Source organism: Prionailurus viverrinus, chromosome A2, assembly GCF_022837055.1.
Source record: "Prionailurus viverrinus isolate Anna chromosome A2, UM_Priviv_1.0, whole genome shotgun sequence".
Classification (NCBI taxonomy): Eukaryota; Metazoa; Chordata; class Mammalia; order Carnivora; family Felidae; genus Prionailurus; species Prionailurus viverrinus.
Genome location: NC_062562.1, coordinates 13876689 through 13892800, shown reverse-complemented (window position 1 = coordinate 13892800; position 16112 = coordinate 13876689). Strand labels below are relative to the sequence as shown.

Below are 16112 nucleotides of genomic sequence, written 5' to 3'. Positions count from 1 at the left end.
GCCTGGCTGCCACCGCCACAGCCTTTTAAGAGCATCCCAGGGCAGATGGGGGCGTCCTCGGTCCTCCTCCCTTCCCGCCCACCCTGTGTATCCGCCAATCAGGTGACACCGCGAAGGCGCTGCGCGCAGGGATTGGCTGGCGGGTGCAGGCAGATTTAACCCTTTGGTGCCAGGAGCGGAGCTGCCTCGGGGACGGAGAATAGTAGAGACGTGGGTATTAGCAGGGCAAGGCACGGACGGGTAGCGACGGACCTGCTACCCCTGTAATGGGGTCTTGGCCTGGGGGCAAGGGGACCTACCTCTGACGCCCCTCCACCCCATGCTCCACTCTTCAGATCCCCCATTGACTGATGAGCCCAGGGTGCAGGATGGGGAGCCCCGGCCTGGAGGGGTGGGCTGCTGACAACGAGGACTTCAATAGAGGTAGGAAAATCCAGGCATATTCTTGAGCCAAGGCTGATGGATCCAGGGGCAGTCTCTGGGTGGGTTTTGAAACCACCCTACCTGGCATCTTCTGCGGAGACCACAGGTCTAGACCCTATATCCCCAGGCCGTGTGCAACCCAATGGTGTCCCACGAGCCTTCCCTCAGTCGCTGGGACACAGGCAAACAGGTCTCCAGAGCCTTTATTCTTTCCAGGGGGGAGGGTGCAGGGGTCCAGGAGTCAGAGGGGTGCAGGCCCCTATGTGTACCACGTGAAGCCATAGGCGGCGTTGAGAATCTCCTCGTTCGTGCGCAGCCCGTAGAGCTCGCCCATTATGGGGTTCACCCAGCGCGTTGTGTGGAACACAGACTCACCCACCTGTGGGAACAGTGGGGTATGGGTGGGGGTGCAGCTACCCCTTCAGGCCCACACTGCCTACTGCTGCCTTCCCCTCCTCACACCTGGCACCCACTACCCCTCTCGGCTCCAGGTTTTCCCTGGGAGGCTGTGTTCCTGCAGGGGGCCTGGACCCCCACCCTCCCTACCCAGGCCCCACCTTCCAGCCAGGCACGTCCTTCATGATGATGGCCTCCTCCTCCAGGTTCTCCCGCAGCATCTGCAGAACCCTGTGGGGATGGAATGGGCGGTAGGGGACAGGCCTGAGCACCGAGAGACTCCCGAAAAGACGTGCCAGATCCTTCCCTGTTCCACCCCGATCACCTCCTGCCACTCCCAACCCTGCATGTGCCAACCCTTCTCGTCCTTTCCTTCCCCTACAAACATTTACTGTCCTCCTGCTGCAGCCTCCATGTCCCCTCCTCCAGGGAGCCTTCCTATTCTAGCCCTTGGGTCTCCCCCACACATGCCAGGACACAGCTGTCAGCCCCCAAATGCACTTTTGTCATGTCCCGCACTGCAGGCTGGGACACTCAGGCCTGTGACCTTCCAACCCTGGTCCCAGCAGCCCCACCTCCGATCCTTCTCTGCCTGCAACAGTGGCATCAAGGCAATGCGGGCCTCGAAGTCCTCAATCTGCAGGCGCCTGTGAAACCCAAAAACCAACAGTCAGATCAGATGAGGCTGGAGTTCGGGGTAGATGATGTGGCCTCAGACTCAGGCTGATGCGTGGGGAGGGGAGCCGGCAGAGAGGCAAGTGAGTGGGACAGGCTTGGGGAGTAAGCTCTACCCACAAGAAGATGAGAAGGCGGGGTGTGGGCACGTGGGCTGGCACAGGCACTGGTCTACAAGACTGACGGCTTTGCACTTTCTTTTCAGTTAAAAACTTTAGTTTTTAATCCTAAAAATAGCCCTGGCCTGATGATTGTGGTGAACTGGGGACAGGGGATGGGAGCCTTCATCACAGGGCTCTGGGCCCCACAAAACCATATCCCCTTCCTGTCAAAATAACCCTGGGGTGTGAGCCCGGAGCAGGCAGTTCTGTGTGTTCCAAGCCACCAGCCCCATCTATACTGAGGGCGCGGCACCCAGTGATGTGGCCCCTGGCCCTGTCCCCTCATCGCCAGAAATCTCACAGCCTCACACGGAAGGGTCTGGATGAAGTTCAGCCCCCACTCCAGCCCTCACACCTCCTCCCATCTTCCCAAACCCAGAGGAGCATCCCCACCCCAGGCTGCTGGCCCCACCACAGCCCCACACTATTGGTCACCGTGTCCATACTCCTGTGCATGGTGCATATGGGGCAGCTGGACCCGGTTTGAGCTCACTCAACAATGCTGAGCACCTGACACAGGCTGGCCTTCTCCACCACCACCCTTGGGGGGTGCTAAGGACACCTATCACAGGGTGTGGCAGGGCAAAGGGGCCCAGCCAGTAAGGGGCCAATCAGAAGGGGTCACCTGGCAGGGCATCCTGACAGCTTAGAGGCAGCGAGAGTCTGAATGGAGGCCACTATCTGCCTCGGTCCCTCAGGCCCCATGTGGCTGGCAGGGTCATTGTGTTGCATGGCCTGTTTCTAAGCCCTTATTGTCCTCTTTGCCTGGTTAACACTGACCAAAAAAACCACTAAACGAGGGGCGCCTGGGTGGCGCAGTCGGTTAAGCGTCCGACTTCAGCCGGGTCACGATCTCGCGGTCCGTGAGTTCGAGTCCCGCATCAGGCTCTGGGCTGATGGCTCGGAGCCTGGAGCCTGTTTCTGATTCTGTGTCTCCCTCTCTCTCTGCCCCTCCCCCGTTCATGCTCTGTCTCTCTCTGTCCCAAAAATAAATAAACGTTGGGAAAAAAAAAACAAAACAAAACAAAAAAAAAACACTAAACGAGCATGTCCTGAGCCTGGCCTCCACCTCCACCTGATGGGTTGTCCTAATCCCAACCCTCGAGTCCCTAGCAGCGGAGGCCAAGAGACACCTGGTGAAGAGCTCCTTTCTTGCCATTTCTTTCTGGAAGGCCCATACTTCCTGAGCCTTGAGGGGCTGATGAAGGGCCCCGAGGGACACCAAGACCACAGGTGCACCCCACGGTCCCCAGCCTGGGGCCTACCTGCGCTCTCGGTTCCACTTCATCATGCTCCAGTACCCAAACAGCAAGGTCCCGATGCCCACAGCAAACATGCTGTAGCCTGTGGGGAAAGGGGGCACCAGCTCAGCGCCTACCCTCGGGAAAGGCCCCCCCTTGTAGTTCCTTCTCATGAAGCACAATCTGCTTGCTGTGCACGGACACCGGAAATATGGACGCGAGAGAAGGTGAAAGTCTTAGTGACCCCCTCCTAGAGATGGCCAGTACCGTCTCTAGTGCATATTTCTTCAGATTCTTTTTTTGTCTCTGTGGAATGTCCACCAGCCCTCTCCCCTGGACCCGTCCTTCCCAACTGCAGACGACTCTCGATTCCGTGCACCTGCCTTGCAGGCAGGGACACCAGGCTGCCTCGGCTTTCCTCTGACAAGTGCGGCAGCTGCGGCTGACACACCTCCGCCCCCCCATCCCCCCATCCCCGTTTCTGGAAGGTACAGGCTGAGCAGGGCTTGCAGGAGGACCCAAAGGCCTTGCTGTTTATGATCGGGTGGCCCCAGCCCCACAATCTTGTTGTTTGGTTCCCAGTCAGCAGGTGCTTCCACGGGGAAGGGTAGTATCTACAGCTGGGCCCAGCTCCATGGTGGCTCCGGCTGCCTGGGCCACTTCTCTGAGTGCTGCCCACAAGGAGCTGGGAGGGGCTGCCAGAGGCAAGCAGTGCCCTGCAGGGGCGGCCCAGCCCCCACCCCCCCCACCCCCCCCCCCGGGCTCCCGGGGGGGGCTGCTGCTTCCTGGCCCAGCAGGGTCAGGCCCCCTGCCTGGACACCAGGGGACAGAGGCTGCCATGAATATTTACTGGCACCAGCAGGTACCTGCGCTATAATTCTGACTGACAGGCTGTGGGCCTGCTGGGGTCTTCAGGGAGGCCCAAGCTGCCTGGGGCCTGGCTGGGACTGGCTCACCCCATACCCTCTCATCTTCTGAGTTGTGATCTCTTCCCTGGACGGGCCTCGTGGCTGCTGGGAAGAACTGACAAGCTCAGGCAGGTCAAGTTCCAGTTAACAGCCACTAAATGACCAGCAAATAGTGGGTAAGGCCACTCCCTAGAACCTGTGGGGGTGCACAGTGGGGACTCTGGGAGTCGCAGCCCTGCTCCGTGTCTGCAAGGGGCCTCTGTTGTCCTGGTCTTCGTCCTTCTTCTTCAGCTCAGCTCCAGCACAGGGCTTTTCTGGCACCTCTGCTGGACCCAGAGGTGCATGAGGAACTGGTTAGATTTTTTAGCCCCTCAGTCAAACCTGTTAAAAATATGAGCTAAGATACTTCCATGTTACTGAAGGTGGGACGAGGGCACCCTGGTTCCTGTGCACAGACGCAGAACCTTTCTCGAGGCCCGAGTGCCTGGGACCAGCTTCCAGTGCACCTGTGGCTCTTACACATGGCTGACCACCTATGCTGGGCAGGAGCGTTTTAGAAGAGCTGCCTCTTTCTTTTCAGTAGCTGCAGAGGAGCCCAGGGGCCTCTTCTTTTGACCCAGGGGATAAGCCTGGGCTGTCCTCACGGAAACCTCTTGCCTTCACACCAAGCACCCGCGTGGGCCCCTGAGTAAAATAAATTCCAATCAGGGGGCCTTTACAATGGTGCAGCCCTTTCTTGCTGACAGTGGCGAGGCCGAGACCCCAATCCCTCAGTATGGGTCTGTGCCTCAGGAGCTGCCCGTCTGGTGGTGGAGGCTGACGAAGGGCATGCCCAGAAGGGGGTGCAGGCCATGAGTAAAGAAGACCTGAATAAATAAACATCCTGTGTTCACGTACTGGAACTTAACACTGTTCAGACGGCAGCCCTCCCCAAACTAAGGTACCGATTCAGCGCGGTACCCAACCTTCGGAATCCCAACCTTCCCCCTTTACCAGCCCCACAGGAACTGAAGAGCGGATTGTGAAATTCGTGGGATCAGATTCTGAAACAGAACAAAGGGGGAGGACTTGCACTTTACAGTTTCAAAACTTAACACCCAGCTGTGTGTACAAGATAAAATAGCGTGGCACGGCACCAGGGTAGACATGAACATCGATGGAACAGAGCTGACTGGGAGTCCAGAAATAAACCCTCACATTCACGGTCAATTGATTTTGGACAAGGGTGCCAAGACAATTCAATGGGGAAAGAATAGTCTTTCAGCAAATTGGATAAGTGGACAACCACACACAAAAGAATAAAGTGTACTTTTTCCTTCCCCCATGCACAAAAATTAACTCAAAATGGATCAAAGACCTTAATTTGAGAGCTAAAACTATAAAACTCTTAGAAAACAGATGAGTCAGTCTCTGAGACCTTGCATGAGATAATGGCTTCTTAGCTTTGGCACCAGAAGCACAAGTGCAAAAAGAAAAAAAAAAAAAAAAAATAGATGAACTAGACTTCATGGAGATGAAAAACTTCTGTGCCACAAACGATACTGTCAACAAGCTGAATGGAAGAAAGTCCTTGAAAATCCTGTATCTGATAAGGGAATGATATCCAAAATGTATAAAGAACTCTGCAAACTCAGTAATAAGATGAACCCAATCAAAAAAAATGTACAGGGGCACCTGGGTAACTCAGTCGGTTGATCATCTGACTCTTGATTTTAGCTTAGGTCGTGATCTCATGGCTCATAGGTTCAAGCCCCTCATCGGGCTCTGCACTAACAGTGGGGAGCCTGTTTGAGATTCTCTCTCTCTCCTTCTGCCCCCTCTCCAGCTCTCTCTCTCTCTCTCCAAGAAAGAAAAAAAAAAAGTACAAAGGACTTGAAGACATTTCTCCTGGAAGTTATACAAATGGCCAATAAACACATGAAAAGATGCCCCACATAATTAGTCACCAGGGAAATGCAAATCAAAACCAAAGTGAGATGCCACCTCACACCCACCAGAATGGCTAGAATTTTAAAAAGAAAAAAGAAAAAAAAAAGGAAAATAATCAGTGTTATCCAAATATGGAGAAACTGGAACTCAATACACTGCAGGTAGAAACGTAAAACAGAACAGCTAATTTTGGAAAACAGTGTGGCAGTTCTTCAAAATGTTAAATGTGGAGTTACCATCTGACCCAGCTAGGCCACTCCTAGATGAAATTTCACTTAAGAAAAATGAAACATATCCACACAGAAGCTTGCACAGGAATGCTCACAGCAGCCAAAATGTGGCAACAACTCAAATGTCCATCAAGTGGTAAATGGATACACAAACCGTGGTCTACTCACACAAGAATATTATTTAACCATAAAAAAAAAAAAGAAAGAAAGAAAGAAACTGCCACACGCTACAATATTCACATTAAAAACATTATGCGCGCCTGGGAGGCTCAGTCGGTTAAGCATCTGACTCTTGACTTCAGCTCAGGTCACGGTCTCTCAGTTAGTGGGATTGAGCCCCAAGTCAGGCTCTGTGCTGAGGGCCCTCAGCACAGAGCCTACTTGGGACTCTCTCTCTCTCTCTCCCCATCTCTCACTGCCCGCCCCCACCCCCACCCCCCCACCCCACTCACATATTCTCTCTTTCAAAATAAAAACATTAAAAAATAAAAACATCCTGCTGAGTGAAAGCAACCAGACACCAAAGGCCACATAGAGTAGGACCCATTTATATGAAATATCTAGAACAGGCAAATCCATACCAGACAGAAAGCAGACTGGTGGTTGCCAGCAGCTGGGGGAGGGAGGATGGGGAGTGACTGTTCATGGGGTTTCCTTTTGGAGTAATGCAAGTGTTATAAACTTAGATCCGGGGGATGGTTACGCAACTCTGGATAGACTAAAATCAACAATTTGTACACATGAAATAGGTGAATGGTCTGGTCTGGTTTGTGAATTTCAATAAAAATGTTAAAGACACAAAAGAAAAAAAAAAAAGGCCCACCTATTGGGCACAGGAAGGAGCGGAGAGAAGAGAGCCGAGTGGAAAAGACGGAGGTAGCAGTCACTTTGGGAACAGCAGAAATTAAAGAAGGTCTGAGCCAGCTTGGCGTGTTCTAGGACACTAGTGGAGAGTGATGTAGGCAGAGAGAAGGGGAGTGGGTGCCAGGCTTGGGTGCCTTACGGGAGCAAGGGAGGGTAGGGCTAATGAGAACAAGGCTCAAAAGCAAGGCTGGAGGAGGGGCACAGGAAAGATGATTAGGGTGGGGCGCAGGATGGATGGCAGGGCCTTTGCACTTGCTGTTCCCTCCACCTTGGGGATTGTTCAGAGAGGTCCTTCCAGCCCACCCTGGGTAAAGCAGGCCTTGGTTATCTGGGGCCTCACCAAAATGAGAAGTTCCGGTGTGATTAGTATAGAAGCACTACTGTGTCATGAACTGGAAGAGGACTAGAATGAAGGGCACATGTGTGACTTAAAAATAAAAAAGAGGGGCACCTGGGTGGCTCAGTTGGTTGAGCATTGGGGTCTTGATTTCAGCTCAGGTCATAATCTCACGGTTTGTGGGTTCAAGCCCCTCATCGGGCTCTGCCCCCCCCCCCCCCCAATAAATAAATAAACTTTAAAAGACAGAAAAAGAGAGAAAGAGAGAGAGATGCTGACTAGGAGTCCAGGGAAGACCAAGGGCTGGGGCCCTTCTGCAGCCTGGTCTGGGTACAGGTCACACAGGTGCACATGCATAAACACACTTCATGCCACACACCTGAGGGATACACTGGCCCGGGTGTTAAGTTCTACTTTGAGAAAAGAAATGAAGACATTCACATCACATTGTATTTGTTCAATCTATTCTACGATGAGTCAAGTGCCAATGTGATGCCAATCTAGCCTGTAACCTGTTTTTTCAAGGGGCTAAGAACACTTTTAGGTTTGTAAACAGTTGTTCAAAAAAAAAAAAAAAAGCAGCGGCAGTGGACAGAGAGCATCTGGCTAGCAAAGCATAATTTTTTAAAAATTGTTAATGTTTATTTTTTTAAAGGATCAATTTACTAGCAAGTTAACTGAATCACATCTTTTTTATTTTTTAAATTTTTTAGGGGCTCCTGGGTGGCTCAGTTGGTTAAGCGTCTGACTTCAGCTCAGGTCATGATCTCACAAATTGTGGGTTCGAGCCCCACGTTGGGCTCTCTGTTCTGAGGGCTGGGAGCCTGGAGCCTGCTTCAGATTCTGTGTCTCCCTCTCTCTCTCTCCCCCTCCCCCGCTTGTGCTCTCTCTCTCTCAATAATAAATAAACATTTAAAAAATTTTTTTTTAATTTTTAACATTTGTTTATTTATTTATTTGAGAGAGAGAGAGAGAGAGAGAGAGAGAGAGAGAGAGAGAGAGAGAATGTGAGCAGGAGAGGAGCAGAGAGAGGAGGAGACACAGAATCCGAAGCAGGCTCCAGCCTCTGAGCTGTCAGCACAGCGACCAACGCTGGGCTCGAACTCAGGAACCGTGAGATCGTTGACCTGAGCCAAAGCCAGATGCTTAACCCACTGAGCCACCCAGGCACCCCAATGTTTATTTATTTTTGAGTGACAGAGCATGAGCAGGGGAAGGGCTGAGGGTCTGAGAGAAAGGGAGACACACAATCCAAAGCAGGCTCCAGGCTCTGAGCTCTCAGCACAGAGCCGGATAGGAAGCTCAAACTCGCAAATTTCAAGATCGTGACCTGAGTCGAAGTCGGACACTTACCGACTGAGCCACCCAGGCACCCACAAAGCATAAAATACTTATTGGGCCTTTATAGAAAAGGTTTGCCAACCTCTATTCCGGGACACAAAAAAAGCCAAGAGCTTGGGAAGAGCTTGAGTTTTCACCTGATACTAACTTTCCCACTGGCTGAATTACCTTTTTTTTTTTAAACCATGCCCATATATTTTTTTTTTAATTGAGGCATATTTGCGTAACATTAAATGTAAAGTTCCTCGAGTTAGGGGAAATGTATTTACCCTTGTTTAAAAGTTTGTATTTCTCTGTTAACCCTGGGTGCAAAGCATGTGACCCTTCTTTTTTTTTTTACATTTTTCTGTGTTGAACCCAATAACACAATTTTAAAATGTTATTAAAACATCTGAAGAATTTAAGAATACATATTCCTGGGACATCCACAGGTAGGGACTACCAGAGAGGAACATCTTCTAAATTCCCTCAATGTTCCCGTTTCCGCACCAGTTTTACTCTGGATGGCCCTGAGTGCAAGCAGCAGCCTCTTACTACAAAAGCGATAGGGGATCCTCGGGTTCCACCTCCTTTCGCGGCGCCCTATAGTCCCAACCCTGACACCCCGGCGCAGTGCGACACTGACCCGACAGTCCCCGACGTGGAAGGTTCCGCTTGTAGTCAATGGGGCCATAGCCCCCCGGCGGGGGCATGTCCTGCTTCACCTTCGACGCTGCCATGTTCGCAGGACCCGTGCTTCCGACCGCGGGCGGAAGTTACGTCCAGCGGCCGCCGCCATGATGAGTGTGGCGGGACGTACTGCGCATGTCTTAGGCAGGACTAGGGCACGTAGTACGCTAGGGTAGCGGTCCTACAGCGAGGTAGAGCTCCGGCACTGGGTTCAGGGATCGTCTGGGCAACCAGGCTGCAGCCGAGGACTCTATTTCTTCTCTCAGACGGAGCTTAGCCGAGTCGGTGTAGACGCCTGGAGCTCGTCCGGTCGCCTGGGCCCTTGCCCTAAAGGACCTCCCTCCCCTACACCTTCCCTCTGGTGCGATGCTCAGACCATTCAGAGCCAGGTCACCGAATTAAGCCCCCTCTCGTTTTCTCCCCGTCGCGGGGCACTGCGGGCAGCCCAGAGCTTCACATGGCTAGGGCTGGGTACACGAAGTTGGGGGACGACTGTTGTTTGTATTTGACTCATGAGAAGCCTCCCCAGTGCCAGGCACAGACTCTGCTTCCCGGTCGTGGTCGAGACCCCTTGCCAATAGCCTCTAATGGGAACTGGGGCATTCAGAGCAATTATGAGTCACAAAGCCTGATGGCCTTGGGGGACCCTGCAGGGCGGGGTCCAGGGGGCCCTTACCCCGAGGCGGGGTGACGCCCACAGTCACTTCACAAGGCAGAAACTGTTACCTGGGCAATAAAAGACTCCGCAGGGGCAGGGACCCGGGAGTGGGCACATGGGGGTGCGGGTGTGCAGGTGCCAAGCGCCATGGGTTAGGCCCGAGATTGGAGTCCGGCCGCCCTCCCACAGCAGCCGCCTCCTGCTCCCCGCGCGCCCCAGGCGCCACCATGTCGGGCGACAAACTTCTGAGCGAACTCGGCTATAAGCTGGGACGCACGATAGGCGAGGGCAGTTACTCCAAGGTGAAGGTGGCCACGTCCAAGAAGTACAAGGGCACGGTGGCCATCAAGGTGGTGGACCGGCGGCGCGCGCCACCTGACTTTGTCAACAAGTTCCTGCCCCGCGAACTGTCCATCCTGCGGGGCGTGCGGCACCCGCACATCGTGCACGTCTTCGAGTTCATCGAGGTGTGCAATGGGAAGCTGTACATAGTGATGGAGGCGGCTGCCACCGACCTGCTGCAGGCAGTGCAGCGCAACGGGCGCATCCCTGGGGGTCAGGCGCGCGACCTCTTCGCGCAGATCGCCGGAGCTGTGCGCTACCTGCATGACCACCACCTGGTGCACCGTGACCTCAAGTGCGAAAACGTGCTGCTGAGCCCTGACGAGCGCCGAGTGAAGCTCACTGACTTTGGCTTTGGTCGCCAGGCACATGGCTATCCTGACCTGAGCACCACCTACTGCGGCTCGGCTGCCTACGCGTCGCCTGAGGTACTCTTGGGCATCCCATACGACCCCAAGAAGTACGACGTGTGGAGCCTGGGCGTCGTGCTCTACGTCATGGTCACCGGGTGCATGCCCTTCGACGACTCGGACATCGCTGGCTTGCCCAGGCGCCAGAAGCGCGGCGTACTCTACCCCGACGGCCTCGAGGTGTCCGAGCGCTGCAAGGCCCTCATCGCTGAATTGCTGCAGTTCAGCCCGTCCTCCAGGCCCTCAGCGGGCCAGGTAGCGCGCAACGGCTGGCTGCGTGCTGGGGACTCTGGCTAGGAGCCGGGGTTCCCGCCATTTACGCCGCCCTGAGCACTGCGCAAGCGCAGCGCACGCGTGCGAGGCGTGCTTCCGTACTCCCGCGAAGCCGACACGCGCCACTGCGCACGCGCACACCCCCTTCTCCCCCCCCCCCCCCGCCTCCTCCCCCCCCGCCGCTTTTCCTTTCTCTGGATGGTTGGGGCTGCAGTCGCCCCTGTTTAGAATCTAGCTCCTCTCCCTATGATCCCAAGAGCAAGAGGGCGCAAGCGCTTCCTCTCTTTCCTAAGAGAAGTCCCCGGGAGGGGAAGGGACGAGAGGAATCGGAAGCATTGCGCTAGCGCGGAATGAGCGATGGCTGCAGGCAGGCCGTGGCTACTTGGAGGAGCTGCCAGCGAGTGGACGCGTGTGAAGGGCGCCCTCCTCGAGACAGCCGCGAATGCGTGTGAGGGACGGCAAGCTCCCGGCGCTGCCTCCTTGGAACTTGCAATAAAGTCGCTCTTTCTCGCACCTGCCTCTGGCAATGGCCCCCTTTTACCGAGTGTGTGTGTGTGGGGGGAGGGTGTTTCATCCCTCAGGGGAAGGCAGGCGTGGAGCCCCATTGTAGAAAAGGCTTGTTGAGGTTCTGGTCCTAGGTCTCAAAAGGGAATTGGGAAGATTCAAACCAGACTTTTGGGCTCCCCAACCTCAGCCGACTCGAAAGGGCTTTGGGGCCATCCCAGGTGTCGTGATGGCAATGGAATTGCTGGGCTGGGGAGCAAAGATCCTAGCACCCTGCCCGTGTTTAAGGATGGAACCGTGTGGGGGTGGGGGCCTCCTGCTTTAACATAAATTGAGCGTTGACAGATGAGGAAATTGAGGCCCATACAGATGTCATTTGCCCAGGAACACAGCTGGAATTTGAAACCAGAAAAGGCTGGAGTGGAGTTGGGGAGGTGGTGGAAACTCTCCTTAGTAAAAGTCCTTCCTTGGTAAAGAAGTTGTCTGGGGCAGGGGGAGGGGAGAGTCAAGGGTAAAGCATGAGACTGCTGGGCAAGCTGGTTACTTCAGTCCTTTCTTTATTCATACATTTATTGAATGCCTACTGTGTGCCAAGCTCTGGGACTCAGCAAAGAGGCTTGGATCCATCCCTGCCCTCAGCTAGGAGGCAAGTAAAAAGTCAAGTAAAAAATGAATGGCGTGTAAAGAATTGTAACTTGTGCTAAAAGCTGGGTGAGGGGAAGGACGAGTTACCAAGGAAGGACTGAAGCAGACATTTGAGCTGAACCCTGAAGGAATCAGTCACTGGAAATAGAAGGAAAGTGTTCCAAGTGTTCCCAAGATATGTTGGAGCTGGTGTGTTTGGGTAATGCCAGGAAGGTCTATGGCTGGAATAGAGAGGGAGGAAGAAGAGGTGGAGAGGTGTGTATCTGGACAGGGGACTCCACAGGGCCTGGGGGAGATTGGGGACTTTTGTTGCAATGAGATTACTGAGTTTAGTGACAGCAGCTGTCTCTCATTTGCGGTGTGTGGAGATGTCTCCCTAAGCCCTAATCCTGCTTGCCTCCATCGGAGCTCCACGCATTTCCCACGGAGGCCGATCATCTTGTGGGTCTGCCCATGCCCTGCTCCTGCTCACTCACCCTTCGTGGCTCTCAGGTGCCCTGGGCGTTAACTACCAGCTCTTCCCTAACCCCCTTAAAGAGACAGCTGAAGCAATTGAGGCTAAGAGAGGGGAAAGTGCCTTGCCTCTAGTCTTGGCTGGTTCACATCTGAGCTGAGAGAAAACCCACCCCCTCTGGTTTGCGCTAGAAAAGCGTCTCTTCTGGTCTGGACCATACCTTGGAAAATGGAAGTGGGAACAACCTCCAGGTTGTTGGGAAGGGCTGTGGGTTATTGAAGGATGGCATCCTGAGCCTTCTTAAGGGTCCCACCACTCTCAGAATGAAACCCACTTCATCCTTTTGCCCCGTGGTCCAGCCACACTGCCTTCCTTGTCCTTGACTCTCCAGGTTTGGTCTCACCTCTGAGCCTTTGCATTGGCTGTTGCCATTCCCTACCACTTTTCCCTCTGTCTTCATTCCAGACTTGGCCTAACAAGTCACTTCTTCCCTGACACCCCATTCTTTCCCTCCTTGCTCTTGTCACAAGGTGGGGTTCTAGTGCCTGGGGTATGGCATGTGCCTTAATCTGTGTGAGCAATGGGGCCTGGGGCTCCTCCTACCCCATAGCCACAGACCTGTGTGGCTCAGTTCAGAGGGGACAAGGCCTCAGGGAACAGGGCAATTGTCCCATTTGTTGGCTGGAGAAGCTGCTTGAGACTCACCCCTGAACAATTGAGGAGCCTGTGCTTGCCTCAGTGAAAACTCACTTGAGGGCTGAATTTTGAGCCCCCAAGAAAATGCCCCATAAATGTGCTTCTTGCAGCCAGTGTTGAGGCATGCGGCACCAGTCAGGATGTCACAGGTGGACTGGGACAGGTTTGGGCTTAATTTCTCTAATGTCAGTGTTAGCAGTTCTGTGTCTTACCCATATGAAGCCTAGCCAGTTGTGGTGGTTGGAGAGGACAACCAACACCCCCAGGCCAGAGGCAGGAAGGTCTTAACAACAACAACAACAACAACAACAACAACAACAACAAACTGCAAAAAATAAAAGCAGCTAGGAAAACAGGCTTATATTTTATGTACATTAGAATTTACCAGTGATCACAAGTCTCACTTTATGCGTAACTTTTGAAACTGTGTCAATATCTGATAACAAATATTGATGAACACCTGAAATTGTTCATTTCAGAGCTGGCAGGGCAGCTCTGTCTGTGCTAGAACTCACATCTTTAATAATGTCCTGCAGCAAAGACACCCAATGTAGACGCCAAGCTTGAAAATTCCAGAAAAACCTACCACTCCAGGGTGGAGGCTGGAAGGGGCTAAGAACCAGTGGATGGGCAAAACTCACTGGACCCTCACCCTGCTCCCTCAGCTCTGTGGGTAAGTAGGCCACAAAGCCACAGGTTCTGGTGAAGATGGGAGGCCCAGAGGCAAAGCCACAGTGCCCAGTTTGGGGAGATACTCCACCCACTTTTGGAAATGAAGTCTGAAAGAAGCCCAAGAATCAGGTGTCTCATTGTTTCCCCATTAACAAGGGATCACCCTACTACACCTTCCCCAGTCTCCAAGCTGCCCCAAAGCTGGGACAAAAATAATGCAGGGAAACCAGGACTGGGGGGACAAAAGAAAAATACAGCCAACACATTGTCCATTTCTTTATTTTCCTTCAGATTCTAAGACTTCCTCATGACACAATGTATAGCCATTGATTCCAGCCTCTGTTCATTGGAACTTCTATTCCGGTTTGGTGGTCAACTTTTTACATTTATTATCAAAGATTTAGAGTCACAATAAATACAAGTGACAACCTCTCCACCCACCCCCCAAAACCCCACTTTCCAAATACCCTGCACTAGTGTAACTGTCTATTACACTTTCATTGTTAAGTATTATAAAACTTCAGCTGTCCTTTAAAAAAAAAAAGCTCAGTCCGAGTTTTTTAGGCAACCATCATGTGCAGCATAGCTCAGCATCAAATAAAAACCCTATGGTGGAGCAGCAACAACTGTCTTTTTCATGATCTACACCCCTGTGACGAGAATGTTTAAATTATATAGAAAATCCCTCCCCATGACTGTCCACAGGAAAATGACATGTAGGACACAGGAGCCGCAATACAGCAGGGCTGTACTCAGTTGCCTTTCATTCCCTCTGCGCTGGGGCCAAGCCTTGCTTCATGAAGGTCTCAGGGTACAGACAGGACCAGAGGCTACCCCTGGAAGGAGGGCAACTGTCGGCCTTGTCAAAGGTGTGGGTCCCAACATCACGGTTGGGATACTGGGAACCAGGGCCCCATGACATGGGCAGGATGGCCAGAGAAATGGGTGGCTCCAAGTGGACACACAGGTATCTATGTGCACATGCATGTATACACATATGGCCATTTCAAATATGCAAACCTTCACCCTTCCAGAGGTGGCCAGCATCTTGAACAGTTTCCCAGTTGCCATTGGGAGTTCATGTCACAGATAACTCTGGACCTTTATCGTTTGGGATTGAGGGCTCCCAAATTCTCACTGCTCCTAGGAACCAGGTCTTCTTGGTCTGAGGCCCCAGGGGCCAGGGAGAGACCAGAACCCCAGCACTGTGGCCAATTTTGAGGGATGAGCTTTGCTGCTGGGAAAACACCCTTAACATTAATATCCTTTCTGAGTATGTCCAAACCCCACATGCAGAGAGATTTAATATGCCTTTCCTGTAACATCGTAAGTCTCATCAAAGAACTTATTTGGGTCTTATCAGAGAAGTTATACCACAAAGGGAGAAACTAAAAAAAAAGGGGGGGGGGAGTAGGAGTTTTGATACAGTAGAAATGAACAAAAGGTTAAGGCATCTCACGTTCTTGTCCCCTTTAAAGAAAAGTTACATGTCACAGTAAGTGGCCCCTGATGGGATTATTCCCAGGAACCCTGGGCTGGAGGAGGCAGAGCCAGGGCTTGTAGCCCTATCCTCCACCAGTGGTGGTCGGATTTGTACTGAATTCATGAGGCTCCCTTAATAGCTCAGAGGCTGGTAGAAGTCCAGCCAGGCAAGGTGAGCAGAGGTGGTTCCTGAGCACAGTGATGAGCGAGGTTCTAATGGGCTGGGGTTGAGGCCCAACCTGTGCAGCACAGCTCAACTCAGGCCCTTGAGTCACAGACCCATTCAACTCCAGCTGGAGTGTGACAATCTTGGCACACCCCTCCAGTGCAGAGGTGACTCTCGCCTGGATGCCTGATCCCAAGTTACTGCATAGAACTGAGGTCTGTTTGCCCACGTAAGAGGCCAGACCAGGTGCTCCTTCTTGAAGGATTTGGAAAACCTGGCCCATGTCATTGAACAGAGAGGGCTAACAGCTCAGGGTAGTATAAGACAAGTATTTATTTGCCAGGCACACAGAAAAATGTGAGGAATAGAAATGCTTGCATACTCTTAATTTTTTGGTGTAAAAACACCTCCCCCCCTAATGTCAATATCCCTCCTATCCTCCAAATCCCTGGATCTTGGAATGAAAGCCACTCTTCCCCACCCTCCCCTCCTTCAGCCCATGTAAGTTATGCACTCAAAACAAAAATCAATGAGCAATATAGGGTTTTACACAACAAAAAATTAGAATATTGCAAAACTAAGTCTTCTACCGCAGGTCAAAATGTTGCTAAACATGGATATTCACACAACATGAGA

The 16112-nt window shown here is 52.6% G+C and overlaps 2 protein-coding genes across 2 annotated transcripts; one reads left to right on the top strand and one right to left on the bottom strand.

Moving 5' to 3' along the window:
* Positions 1-608: 608 nt before the first annotated feature.
* NDUFA13 (NADH:ubiquinone oxidoreductase subunit A13) lies at positions 609-9324 on the bottom strand. Its single transcript, XM_047835351.1, has 5 exons — positions 9131-9324; positions 2921-2999; positions 1395-1466; positions 981-1050; positions 609-802 (listed from the first exon to the last, which is right to left on the bottom strand). The coding sequence occupies exons 1-5, from the start codon at positions 9222-9224 to the stop codon at positions 683-685; spliced, it is 435 nt and encodes a 144-aa protein (XP_047691307.1). The 5' UTR covers positions 9225-9324; the 3' UTR covers positions 609-682.
* A 198-nt stretch (positions 9325-9522) lies between these two features.
* TSSK6 (testis specific serine kinase 6) lies at positions 9523-11370 on the top strand. The gene has a single exon (XM_047835337.1). The coding sequence runs from the start codon at positions 10060-10062 to the stop codon at positions 10879-10881; it is 822 nt and encodes a 273-aa protein (XP_047691293.1). The 5' UTR covers positions 9523-10059; the 3' UTR covers positions 10882-11370.
* The last annotated feature ends 4742 nt before the right edge of the window (positions 11371-16112 follow it).